Here is a 14323-nt window from a genome sequence, read left to right on the forward strand (position 1 = left end):
AAAGAGAAGAAGTAGGAAATAGTCATATTGGAAAGTAGGAAGTGAATTTTCTAGGGAAATATGGTGAGATTTCCAGGCAGTATTGAGTGCTTGGGCTGGTCTTTGGCTTAGGAGAAGGATGAAATGGGTGGGGTGGAACCAAGTCACCCCAGCCAACCCCAGTTGAATCAGCCAACCTCAGAGGCACGAGTGAGTCCAACCAAGAACATCAGAGTTGCCCAGTTGAGTGCAGCACAGATTCATTGACCCCATAGCCAACTCACAGGTCTGGGAGAATGATTGTTATTTTAGGCCAAAGAGTTTTGGGGTAGCTTGTTATACATAGTTGTTGTGACTATAAATATCTGATATAAGGAGTTAGGATAAGGGGGACAGAGAAGATATGGGGGGTTATGGATAATGGAAACGTCACAGGTTCCAAGGGTTGGGATTAAATACTTTTTGAAGATGGAGGTACTAATGTAAGTGAGCTAAAATCTTACATAGAAAAAAACGACTCAGGTTGGATAATGCCACAGAAGTAATTTTATTTAGAAAAAGGATAATTTCGGAAGAAGTTATGCCATGATACCTCCAACAATCGCCAGAACTGAACACTCAAGACAAAGTTATTTTAGATCCTCATCCTGTGGTACTGGGGTTCCAGGAATAGAAAGCAGCCAGGAGAAGACAGTAGGAAAGTGGGAAGCCGGGTATTGGAATAAAGATGAAACTTGGGAGTGGTCACTGAAGGCCGAGGTCCATTAATCATCCAAACGGATAAGGAAGTCTTCCTCCTACAACACAAAGGTAATCATGACACTTTCCAGAAATTCCGGTTCTTTGCTACCAACCAATTTTCTCCCCATGCCACCCAGACTTCGATGAACACAGGGGTTGGTGGGATCCCTTTTGTGCTCTGAAGGCTGGCAGGGACTCATGCTTCCCATGAGCAGCTCTCTATGTTATACTCACGTCTGGAACAGCAGTTTGGCAGGAGCGGCCACAACCATGGCTGCAGCATTTTTGTCCCCTGGGACAGGATTCATCTCCACTACACAATTCAACACAAGTTCCTATAGTTCCTGGAGGCAGCCTTGGACAACTTCCACGTCTTGATCCATCTGAAAAACCAAACAGTCTTTCCAGAACCCAGACTACCTCTGTAGAGTGAGTGGGACCTGGTGTTGAGAGAGAGAGAGGGCTGAAGTGCCTTGGTCCCTGGTGGAACTTTAGCCTCTTCCCTTCTTAACACCCCCAATCTTCTCCCCTCTCAACCTTGAGGGCACACAGTGCTGTTTTGTCTATGGGAAAATGTACCGATAGCCAGCAGCTGCAGCATCCTGGGAGAAGAGGAGACTACATTGCTGCTAGCCCCCTCCTTTTCTTCTTCTGGGACTAGAGAATTAAATCTCAGATCAGAAACAGAGCCAGCCTCCCACAAATGCTATGTGCCGTCAGGTGCCAATTAACACTGAGTCCCAGAGTCTGGCCCTGCTCCCCATCTGAAAGAGAACCCCAGTTCTGCTCCTACTGCTATGCAAAGTGGGTCCCATATACCAGCAGCATCTGCATCCCCTTGGAGCTTGTTAGAAATTCAGATTCTTGAGCCCTACCCCAGACATACTTCAGGAATTCTGGGGCTGGGGCCCAGCAATATGAATTTTGACAACCCCCCCAAGTGATTCTTATGCATGTTGATGTTTGGGAACCCCTGTTAGACATCACCCCCAAACAGCCTACCTTATCATTTAGGGGCACGGCAAATGCAGGCTGGCTCTTACACTTGTGAGTCAAGTGAAGCAGATCTGGTGGATGATAATTCTCTCCTCTATGCGGGGGAGAGACCGCCTTCATCTGTGGGATTCCCTTACATACTCCTCCATCCCCCACACCCCACCTCCCTAAAAGTCTGAGGTTATCCCTTGAGCCTGAGATAAGGTAGAGGTGTGTAAGCAAGCTGTTATTTGGATTATTCATGCAGTCCTAACCCCTCTACACCCGCCTCCTTCCCAGTCCACTGCATGCACCCATGAAATTTGTAGTGGTTTCAATCGATCCTAGCCTTTCAGTCAGGAGAGTAAAGAAATGAAGCTTCTGTGGTGAAATAGCAGCTGCCACCCACTGTTGGCAAGAAGGCTTGGGCAGGTGTAGATATTGGTGGAATGAATGAATGGACCTGTGTGTTTCACATCAGTGTGGACACGTGGTTGGGTGCAAAACACAGGCTAACTTGTCCATAACCATGTTCTTTCCAGCCCTTGCTGAGGAATAATTTGGTGCCCTAATGATATGTAACTTCTGTTTTAAGAGTATTTCCATCTTTTTCAAGCTTACAAATTCTTCTAAAGCAAAATGTTGTTAATCTAGCTTCACGGTGTTCTAGCCCTGGAGGAAGGAGCATCTTTTCTAATTCTCACAGAGGCTACCACTGGCCCCAGCTGTAGCCACCTTCTGTTTCTTTCTGTGCTGGGGCCTGGTAGCCATGTCCCAGCAGGGCTAAGCATTCAGTGGGTCAGGGAGGCAGAAGGCAGGGCTTGCTGCTTTTACCTTGGTCTCTGGCTGGCTGGCAGACATGGCCGCATCCGTTGCTGACACACAGACGTCCTACGCCACAGTCCCGGTGTCTCTGGCATTCTTCCACACAGATACCTATCACTAGAAAAAATTCAGCCGAAAACTGTTAATCCTGGCAGGATACCAGGGGAGATTTATGAGGGCGTTATTTGTTTTAAACTTTTGTTCAATTCAAAATATGTGCATATGGATTCTACACAGTTTCCACTATTTTAAATGTAATAATTTTTATTTTTAAAGGACAAAAAATAGTCAAATATATAAAGTAAAAAGTAAATCTCCCTTTCTCTTGACGTATCAAGTCTCCTTCCCAGGAGATATCTCCTATTTCTTGTAGCTCCTTCTGGAATTTTCTGTGTGCTTTTACAAATATAGGTGGAAGCACATCAATAACACGCACGTATATGTGCATAAAATGTTAGTAGGTATTTGTCCAATAAGTTACAGATATGTGGGGTGAGGCTACATATGTTTTTGGTGTCAAAGACATCTTCATTAGGCAGGTTAGCAATATACATCAGAAGCTTTCAAATGTATATTTGGCCATACCACTTTTAGGAGTTTATCCTAAAGAAATATGATTTAGGTTAAGGACATTTGTATTGTATTTGTTACTAAAAAGTAGCTGAAAGTGACAGATTATCTCAATCTGCACGAGGAGAAGAAGTTGTGGAAAATAAGGCCTATCCCTCTACTGGAGAGCAGTGAAGCCATTTAAAACATGTGATAGAATTGCATTTATTGATTAGGGACGATGTCATGACACCATGTTTGTAAAAATCATACACATATTCTGTTTTCCTAGATTTTTGTTGGTTTCTCTGCTCATCTTTATTACCGTATGATGATGATCTAGTGGTTGCAATTCAGTGCCCTCACGACGATGTTTGGGTCTGTTTCCCAGTCAGGGTACCAAACTCCTCTTCTACAGTTGTCGTACTGTGATGGTGTGTGTTGCTGTGATGCTAAAAATCATACCACCGGCATCAGAAATACCAGCAGGGTCACCCTTGGTGGACAGGTTTCAGTGGAGCTTCCAGACTAAGACAGACCAGGAAGAAGGACCTGGCCACCGACTTCAGAAAAATTGGCCAGGAAAAACCTAAGAATAGCAGCAGGCATGGCAAATATAGCACCGGAAGGTGAAAGGATGGCACAAAGAGACCAGGCCGGGTTCCGCTCTGCTGTGCATGGGGTCGCTAGGAGTCGGAATCAACTCAACAGCACTGGTAACTATTACTGTAAGATCTTTAAGGACATAGACCTCTCCTTAAATATGGCCCAGCACTCAGCACAGAGCCAGGCATGCAGTAACCACAAGAATAAACATTTATCCACTGTTAACTCAGAAAAAGTACATATCTGTGTGGGTGGATGGATACTGAAAGCGTTTCTTTAAAATGGTTATCTAGGTGGTGGAATCATGGATAATTTATCTTTTTATCAGTATTTGACTTTTCTCTAATGAGCAGGCATTCCTTGCATAACAAAATCAGAGAGGAAGGTTCTGTGCTCCAAAAGTCGGGACACATGGTCTGTGACATGCTCTTCCCTCAGGAAGGACAAGCCTGGAAGCAGAGACCATAGGATTAAGCCCCTGAGGGAGGCCGTCTGGGCAGAGCTAAGCCACAGTCTCGCTGGGTTGTGTGGGGTTTGGAGCCCTGGGCAGGCCGGGGGGCTTTTACCTGGTCCCAGGGCTGGAGCACAGGTTCGACGACATCCCCTCCTGAGACACCGCTGTCCAGCCCCACAGTCCAGGTCTCCTCGGCACCGGTCCACACAGATTCCTAACGTTAGAAAAGACGCATGAATACAAAGAAGCCCCAGGTGTGGGTATCGGGAAGTGGTGGTGATTGGGCAATGGGCCCACTTCTACATGGTATATATTACATAGAGGAACGGCGTATGAAACAGGACATCATAGAAAAATAAGCACCTATTAGCACATTCATAGAGGAAATGAAGATAATGTTTATCCAACTGTTAATGGTGATTATTTCAAGTGGAGGGAACTGAGGGCAGATTTAGCCCTTTTTGTTTAGATCTATGACATTTTAACTTTTGAAGAGATGTGTAACTTGAATAAACAAAAAACATAAAAATTAAAAAAATAAAGAAAATTCAGAGAAATAAGCTTTAGCTTTGTGGCCAAAGCTGTTGATCAGCAGGAAAACAGAAGGAGAAGAGAGATTTCCATATTCATACAGCAGCTCCAGTGTGTGCCAGTGGCACAAAAATTGTTGTTGAGAGGTATGTAATTCCCATTTCAGAAATGAGGGGCCGGGAGCTCAGAGAACGTAACTGACTTGCCCACAGACAGGGCTTGTAGCAGTGGTGCTGGCGTTAGAACCCAGGCAGACCTGGCCCTGAGTCCGTATTGATTAGAGACCTTCTCTGTGATGCCCTGACATGCACATATGCATGTATGCTGTCAGATTGGTTCCCTAGGGCCTTATATGGCTGAGGATCCTAAGTATCTTTTGGGAGGCCCAACGGCTGGGTTATTTTGCAGGGAGTTTAATGGTTGACCTTCAGCACAGAAACTCATCAACATTTCAAGAATCACGCTCATCTCTGACCTCCTAGGTACTTGTTGCAGTCCAGGGTGACCATTTCAAATGCTTGCCACCACTGCACCTGCAAAGATGGGTGCTACCTCCAACCATATGCATACACAAAAATTCACTCAAAAGGGAGAAAGGCCTAAATTAAGAGCTAAAACTATGAAATCCTTAGAATGAAACATAGGTATAAATTTTTGTGACCTTGGATGAGGCAATGGTTTTTAAAATATGACATGAAAAACACAAGCAATAAAAGAAGAATGGGGAGATTTATCTCTTTGTACGTAGAAGCAAAAGGTGAGAAAAGGGTTAGAGATTCTGAGGAGAGATCCAGGAGCTGACAGAGCTGGGTGCAAGCAAGAGGTGAGGGCTGAAGAGTGCAGATGGAGAGGCTGGCCTTGGTGAAAACAGTGAGAGAGGATGGAGGCAGACACAGAGAGATGCTGGCATGGTGATGAGTGGCGACAGTGTCTCCTTATGGAGACTGTTCTCCATGTTTACCCATCTTCCCCTCCATCCCCTCTTTAATACTGCACATGTCCTGTCTTAGATTTCCCACTTTCTGGCTCTCATTCTGAGAAAGGTGCATCTGGTCTTGGCCTAGAGCTGCCGACCGTCTGGAGCTCTGTGCTGAGGGTGAGGAAGATGGCAAGGAGGAAGTAGCCACCCAACTTCAGGTTTGCTTGTTGAAGACTTCATTGGTGCTAACGCAGCAAAACCAAAGGAACTGAGATTTCTACCCTCCTGGACAGTGAACTGGGCTAGTGTCAAGGCCAGCATCAGCATGTAGGAAACTTGAATCTTGGGCTCCTCCAAGTAAGTGACTTGGCTAAAAAGAACACAGACCATGTGTGGTGTTGGGCAGTTTTACAAACAAGTTCTCTGGGTCAAGGGAAATATGTCCTTAAGGTAATGAAGAAATCTATCAGATTGAAAGAGAGAGAGAGAATGGGAGAAGATGATATAGACAGGGAGGAGGAAAGATAACTCAAGAACATCTGTGCACAAGGTGCTTCATCTACTAGGCATCACAACTGAGGTGTGACAAGGTTAAATATCTTGTTCAAGGCTATAAAGTTACGAAATGGGATTGGATGGAGCCAGGGCAGATCACCTGAAAGTATGCCCAGGTGGCATAGTGATTATTTTTAAAGTTGCTTGAGAAAAAGCCAATACAAGAAGAACACTATGAACCTTCTTTGTTCTCCTGAAGGCAGGGAATAAACCTCACCTGTGAGGGCCTCCTCCCTACACCAGCAGGATCGAAGGCATCCTTATCCCCTGAGATAGGGAACCCAAGGCCGAGAAAGCTGTGCAAACAGACTTGGCTATTCCTTCATTAATTTGCTACCCCAAGCCCAAACTCCTTTGTTTTGTAAAACCTTCACAAGTGATTGTTTCTTTGTCTAAAAAAGGTATACAAACAGCCTATTTTGCCAGCTTCTTAGGTCCCATACCATGGGGCCTCTGTACATAGGAAATAAAATTTGGGTTTTTTGTCTCCTGTTAATCTCTCTTATGTCAATTTGATTATTAGACCAGCCAAAAGAAGCAAGAGAGGTAGGGGGACATTTTCCCCTCCCTGACAAATCAAATTCAGATATTTTGGGCATCAGATTTCCTGACTTTTTTTCTGTAATACTCTACCTCTGCATCAGGACCTAGGTCTAAATAGTATATGGCATTGCATGATGCCGTTAAGGGACATATCTGTTCTCCCTCTTCCCTAAGGCAGTGATAAATATGTGTGCATTTATATCTACATATATATACAGGAAAATGCAGAAGAATTCTGGAACAATAACCTCCCAAATAATAACAGCACCACCTCTCAGGAACAACAGAGTGAGTTGGCGGGGTGCGGGGAGTGGGGAGGGTTTAGGCAGCCAAGAGGTCTTTAGTCTTATCTGAAATAAGATTGAGGTAAGAAGGCATTCATATATTACTTGTACAATGAAAACTTAAGAGAAGAAGGAAGAAAACCCCTGAAACATGGAGAATGGACTGCAGAGCTGCAAGACTGGAGTGAGGAAACGCAGTTAGGAGGGCTGATGGAACATGTCGTGCTGCAGGGTTCTGGCACCCTCCAGCTGGTCTGCCCCACTGAATCACACTGCTGGAATCCCCTCTAAACTATCTGAACTCCATTCCCCCCCCACAGGACTTGAGAATCCACCAGTGAGTGACCTCCTGGTGCTGGGAGAGAGATGGGAAAATTTGTCCCTGGATGCCAGGCACTCTTTCTTCCGGCTGGGTACCACTGAGAGGCGTTTACTTCCTCTTCCTACCTTAACAAATTCAGAAGAAGAAAAATGGTCATCCTTGTGTAATTAGTCCAAAAAAATGGCTGATCCAACTCTGTGTAAACAAGCTCTGGTTTTTACCCCTTGTCCCCGCTGCCTTGTACAGAATTCACCACCACTGAGGTCAATTTGCCTCAACTTTGACTGTATCTGGAGAGATGGGACCTTAGGGAGATGAGATAAAACCCAGATGTTCATTCCAATTAGCCACCTGCTTGTAAATCAGGACAAACTCCCCTTCCTTTCCAGTTTCTCTTATTTTTTGCCTTTCCTCCTCATCTTTCGCACCCTCTTCTCAATACCTAAAGTACCCTAACTCTGTTCTCTTTTAATGGTACCTGAAGGCCAAACCTCACTGTTGGAGGCACCTAACTATCCACCTTCTCCTTCCCTGCACCTGAGTCCCACCAAAAGGGATGAATTCCATCATAAGTTCATGATGAACAACGTCACATAGGACCTCCCCATGGCCCTGCAATTTACTGCAACATCAACACAAGCTCCCACTCTTCATAAGGACTATTGAAAACCTTCCCATTCTCCTCAAACTCAGTCTCTCACACTCAGCAGGTGACCTTGCCTCCTACTTTACAGAGAAAGCATTTAAATTACTAATTTAATCTCTGTAATAGATACAGAGCAATTCAGGTTATCTAGGTCTCCATGAGTTGGCTTTGGTAGAGTATCAATCTGGGTCCAATTGGAAGAAAGGTACCACACAGGAATCTGAGCAGGGTAATTTTAATATAAAGAATGATTAACTACAATAGGGGATTAGAGTAACAAGGGACTGACTAGTAAGAAGTAAGGAGAACTCTAGAGAGTATCAGGGTGGCAGATGTAAGGAATGGCCACTAACCCTAGGACTGAGATAGAGTGCCCAAGGACGAGCCCCTTACCCCACCCCTTGCCCCCAGGGCTGAGATCCAGACCCTGTCGGAGAAGCACAGTCAGGTTCATGGAATGGCAGTCACTTTGGTGCTGGTCCAGCAGAACCTACCAGAAATGCACCTCTAGGGTGCCAGGGAAAAGTGTTCACCAGGAAGTGTCTCAGCAGGGGCACTTTGCTACAAAGCTGCCCAAAAGGAGTGTCAGGGAAGACCCTGGCTGCTGGGTGCTCCTGGGTGCTGAGCACTGCAGGAGCCGAGCCCTGGAGGAACCTGCACTTCAGGGGTTGCAGGCACTCTGCTCCCAAACCCTGGGGCGGGGGCCGATGCTGCAGGAACTGCTGGCCACTGAGTGCTGCTGGCCACCACGCAGGGCAGGAGCTGAGCGCCAGAGAGGCTGCCAGCACTGCAGAGCTGAGCACTGCCCAAGCTGCAGGTGCTGCAGGAGGCAAACCTCCTCCTGAAACGCCTCTCCAGGGCCCTCCCCTGACAGAGCTCCTGCGCCGTCTGGCAAGAAAGAATAGATTTAAAGGGCCCAGATCTATTTTCACAGGACAGTCTAAAAGAGTGAATTTGGAGCTGAGAGGCAATAAATCAATAAGAGGTGCAATTAGCTTTTTTCTTTCAAGGAATTTCACCATTTCATTGAAGTTTTCAAATTTCTTGCAAAGATAATACAGAGACTTCCTGTATGTCTCTCACCCAGTCTCCTAGTGCTAAAATTGTATTTAACCATGGTATTGTGGTCAAAACTAAGAAATCAATATTGGCATATTACTATTAACCAAAATACAGAATTTGACTTCCACTGTTTTTCCACTAATTTCCTTTTTATGTTCCAAGATCCAATCCTAGAGACTACACTGCATTTATTAGTTACATCTTCTTACTTTCCTTTAGAATTTGACATTGCCATAGTCTCCTCGGGTCCAATATTTCGTAGAATGCCTCTCACTTTGTATTTCTCTGATGCTTTCTCATGCTTGGACTGGTGTTATGAATTTTGAGGAAGATACTGTGATCAGGAGACAGTGCCCTGGGGACAGGAGTGGTTGGTGAGTTTCCATAATCATGTGACCTTGCAAGGGTCAGACCAGGACTGAGAAGTCAGAATGGAAGGAGGTGAGGGGTTTATTCAAGTTCAAGGAGGGACCTTCCTGGAAATTCCTGGGAAGTCGGGAGGCAGAGGAGGAGGAGTCATCTGCAGAGCAACCATCACAGGCAAAGAGCAGAGTTATGCACAGTGCTGCAGAGCCTGCAGACTGCACAGCACCAGGGGGCGCTACTCCCCTGGACTGCAGTGTGAGGAGTCGCCCCTGGAGTTATGCAATGCAGCAACCCTGAAAATGTGGGCAGAAATGCTAATGTGCCTTCATTCCCCCACCAGACTGAGGCTGTGTGGCTGAGCTGTACACTGTAGAAAGAAAAGTAAGGAGAACTAACCCACGGTCTGAGGGCATCAAGCTCCAAGCTTAGACGGCCAAACCCAGGGAGAAGAGAGATGGAACACACTTGAGTTTGCACTGCTAAACAAACCAGAAGCGAGTCCCAGCTGAGCCTGCTCCAATACTTAGCTGATGACCTCCATCCCAGGACCACATTCTTATAGAAGATGCTTAAAGCTCCCTGTCTACTTCTCAAGTTTTCAGAAAGACACGCATAAATGACAGACAGTGACCTGATGCAGGTCATTCACTCCCTGGCTTCCATTGCTTTTGTGACACGACCTTGTAAAATGTCCAACCCTAGAACAAGGGAGGAATCCTTACCTACAGGTTAGGTGTCAGTCCCTAAGCCTGTGGCATTCTTGGGGCTTCCTTGGTGGAAGAGTGGTGAACAGAGCTGCATTCCAAGCATTGACTCCGGGTCAATTCCATGTCCCGCAGTGGGACCCTGGAGCCAGGGCTGAGGACTACAGACGTCTGATCTTAGATCTTAGCTAATGCACTTAATGGCTGTGCCCACGCAAAGTTACACTTTATGAGAGCCTGGCTAGGTAAATCTTGTTTCCTTTCACTCTAAATGAAATTGTACTCTCAGTTAAAGTATTCTTAACTCTCTCTGCCATGGCCTATTGACTTCCTTCTCCAGAGAACTGATCCTACAGAACTCTGAGTAATCATATGGGCTACGATCTGCAGATCCTAAAGTCACTCATGTTGGGGTGTGAGAGGTTTTCATCTTATTGGGCTGAAGAGGAGAGATTCTGGCATAAGGAAGAGTAGATGCTGCAGCTTGAGTGTGAAGACAATCTGGAGGCAGAATTCCTTGTTTTTTAGGGGACTTTGGTCTTTTTAAGGCCTTCCATTGATTGGATGAAGCCCATCCACATTATTATATCTCCTTTACTCAAAATTTACTGATTTATTCTGATCAGATGAGTTATGTATGGTAAGAATACAGCCTACAGTCCTGCTGCCTAGGGAGAGCTGTATTGCTAATAGCTGTCCAGAGAGAAGGGTTCTCTTCACCCTTGGCTGAGGAAGTTGACCCCAATGAGTGAGTGCAGGTGGCCTGGCCTGGAGGATGTCAGTAAGAAAAGACTGGAGGGCAGGATGTTTACTTTGTCCTCTTAGCAGCTCCATCATCTGGAGTAAGAGCCCTGCCCACGTGGCACTTGGTTAGTATGTTCTCTTTAATGTGACGCTGATTGTAGGAACTCCTGCACACACATTAATTGCTTACAATGACCCAGAATGGATAGAGTTAAGGAAGAACAAAGGTACTAGAGATCAAAGTTCTACAAAAGGAACCACACTGCAATGCTTCCCGAAATCCTCAGAAATCCAACATTCATCGTCATTCCCGTCCACAGCTGTGGTTCCAGGAGTAGAAAAGAGTCAGGAAAGGACCATGGATGAGCTTCCCCTCATCCTGGGCACACAGACTCTAGAGGACTTTTCTAGGGTGACTCAATGGGCAAGGTAGGAGGGATCTCATCTATCACTCACTGCCACCAGAGGTGCTGTTCTAAATACACATTTGGTCATCGCACTGCCTGGGCTTGATCATCCCCAGTGGATCTCTATCCACCTTGCTGGACAAAACAATGAAGCCCCTCCAAAATTGGCCCTGGATCTCCCCTTAAAGCCTCTTCCAGGCCCACTACCCTAGAACCCCACCTCCTCCAAGATCCAGCCCCCAACCTTTCCCACCCCCAAGGCTGTGCAGCTAGTAGTACTGCTGCCTGGATGGTTCACCCAGCTCCCCCTCCACCTGCTGATCTCCACCTCACCCCTCAGGTTCCAGTTCACACAGTTCCTCCCACCTAAACATTTTCCCAACAGCCTGGACAAGAGCTAATAATTCCCTTTGTGCTCCTGCAGAACTCTGCACAAATCTCTGCTGCGGCATCAGGCAGGTGATATTATAATTATACATATGAGTGTGTCCTGCGGAGTTCATCTGATATGTGTTCTTATTCCAGCACCAAGCACAGTGCCTTGGTGTTGACCAGCAATCAATAAATGCTTGCTTCCTGTATCTTTTACATCTCATCTTTTACCTCAATAATGCAGAAGAAACCATCTCAAGGATTTTTTATCGGAGTTTTAAAGCGTGAAAAGCCGTGGGACACCTTGATGCTGGGAATCCGGGATCATGGCTGTGTGTCTCAGCTGAGCAGCTGGAAGCAGCTGCCTCCTTGGCTGGGGTGGGGATCCTTTATTCTTCCCATGCCCTGTGTTACGTAGGACAATGCCAGTTCTCTTGCCATGTGCAACCAACCCCTCCACCCCAGGACTTATTGAGACTTCCATGTGCAGAGGGCAGGTGGGTATTCCTTTCCCCTGAGAAGATGAGAGGGGGCCTGTCCTCTACTCACAAGCAGGTCACTGGGTTCTTACACTCACTTGTTGGACAGTGAGTACAGCCCACACCATTGCTGCAGCATTTCTGACCCATGGGATGTTCATTATCCTCAGTGCTTATTACAAGCAAGCACCAGAGGTTCTGTGTGGCCCTTCTGGGCAGGTATCAATCTTTCTGTCCTTATAATACATGACAACTGTTCTAGAATCAATGCTCAGATAAACCCATACCTCCTCATGGGAGGAGATCCTCATTCTGTCCCGAACTACTCCAGTTACAACACAATCCCACTCAACCTACCCACAGGCTTGGAAAGAGAACATATATATGGATCTAAGGAACTGAAATTCATAAGTGAAATCTTTCACTCTCTGCTGTAAGATACTGCCCAATTCTGTGGGATTCCCCTAGACAAATAAGTTCTGTTGAGCCTGATAAGTCTGTATGAACACTACTGTCCATAGAGGGAATAAGTAACAGTTCTCTTAACTCTATGAAACTCCTCTTGAGGGTGCTGTCATTAATGTGACTCAACCAGAAAGCCTTCTAGTCTCTGTGTCTCTGCATTCCACATTTCAAATTCCCAGGAGGAAAAGAAAATCAGATTGACTCAAAGGTCTATATTGGATCACTCAGCAATGTCAAGGAGGCAGTGTCACTTTGGGAAGTTGAGCAGGAAAAGTAGGCAGGAAACAAAGTTACAGTGGGTGGATCTTGAGGACCTGGGAAGTGTGGATTTCATTTGGGAGGCTAAGAGAGGGATATGGTTACAGTTTACTTATGAAGATTATTCTGGTGGGAGAGCAGAGAATGGACCAGGATTCATCAAGCTAACAAACTTCAGAAGGAAGAGAGGGGCCGGGAGAGCTGCTGGGAAGACTGAGCTGACCTAAGATGGGGAAATCAGGGCTGGAAGTACAGTGTGGCTATGGGGGTGGAGAGGAAGAAACACATGCAAGAGGCAATTACAAAGAATGGAATTTAGCAACCAGTTTGAGGTAGGGGAAGGATAGCGAAGAAGGTAGAGGGGTAAAAGTTGAATGCAATAATCTTCAGGGAGAAGAAGAAGATCCAGTGAAGAGAATCAAGAAGAGAAGAAAGCTTGAGGATTGATGAAGTGGGAAACAATGTCTGATGTTGTAGAGAATAAAGACTTTGGCTCCTGAGAAGAGTCAAGAGATTTGTCAACAGGACCCGGGAGAGAAATTTCAGGAGAGTGCTGGGGAAAGAATGACTACAGTCAGTGTTTAAGGGGATAAGGAATGAGTGATGGGGAAGTAAGGGCAGAGAATTCATATTAGTCCTTTGAGAATGTTGGCGATAAAATGGAAAGAAGAGGTTGAGATGATTCATGTTTAATATGATTAAGAAAATATTTTTCTAGGCCATCCGATCTATTTGTAGCAAAAGACAAAGAAGCTGGTGAAGAGGGAGATGCATGGGAGATGGAGGGTGACTGATGAGGGGCCAAAGTGGAAGAGTGGAGAGCCCAGATGGAGGGGTGACCCAGGGAAAGGAGGGGAGAAAGTGGAGGCAGAAGAGAGTCTGCAGTCAAGGGGGGTCTCTGCAATGCCTCCTTGACTCCAACATCTTTCCTTCTCTCCTTACTTCCCTTTTCCACCTGCACACACTGGTCCCAGATGTCCTACCTTCTGGCTCCCTCTTTCAAGGAAGAAGGAGCCTGCCTTCTGCCTGGACTTACCCACATCTTGAACTGGTCTCACTTCAGCCTGAAGCCCCTGTACCTCTAAGCTGAGGGTGATGAGGCTCACAAGGAGGAGGAGCCCTCCCAACTTCATGTTGCTGTTGGAAGTCTTTGGTAAAAAGCAACAGGGCTGGGAGCAGCAGCAGAAATTTATGTGCTTCTGCTCCCTGAGCTGCAATACAAAGTCAGGGGTGGGCGGGACTAGGGACTCTGGGAGTCTCAGCCCTGCCCAGAAACTGACGTCTGGAGAACAAAAAACATGTGTACGCTGGGTAATGCCACGTTGTTACCTAAGCAAGTCTCTGAGTCAAGGAAACATCCTCCTCTGACCAAAAAATAAGACTCTTAAACCAGGAAAGCCTTGAGTGACTGAGAAAAGGGTGGGGGTGGGCACTCACTTTTATTATGTGCTTTCATTCATTCATTCATTCATTTTTCAACACAAGTAACAAATGTCTTCTCTGGGCCAGGCATGTGGTAGCCAAGAGGATTATGTCC

General features: G+C 46.1%; 1 protein-coding gene across 1 annotated transcript; it reads right to left on the reverse strand.

Moving 5' to 3' along the window:
• Window positions 1–507: 507 nt before the first annotated feature.
• LOC103555241 (WAP four-disulfide core domain protein 3-like) lies at window positions 508–14111 on the reverse strand. Its single transcript, XM_070560836.1, has 5 exons — window positions 13823–14111; window positions 4242–4343; window positions 2530–2637; window positions 955–1103; window positions 508–776 (listed from the first exon to the last, which is right to left on the reverse strand). The coding sequence occupies exons 1-5, from the start codon at window positions 13917–13919 to the stop codon at window positions 744–746; spliced, it is 489 nt and encodes a 162-aa protein (XP_070416937.1). The 5' UTR covers window positions 13920–14111; the 3' UTR covers window positions 508–743.
• Window positions 14112–14323: the final 212 nt, after the last annotated feature.

Source organism: Equus przewalskii, chromosome 10, assembly GCF_037783145.1.
Source record: "Equus przewalskii isolate Varuska chromosome 10, EquPr2, whole genome shotgun sequence".
Classification (NCBI taxonomy): domain Eukaryota; kingdom Metazoa; phylum Chordata; class Mammalia; order Perissodactyla; family Equidae; genus Equus; species Equus przewalskii.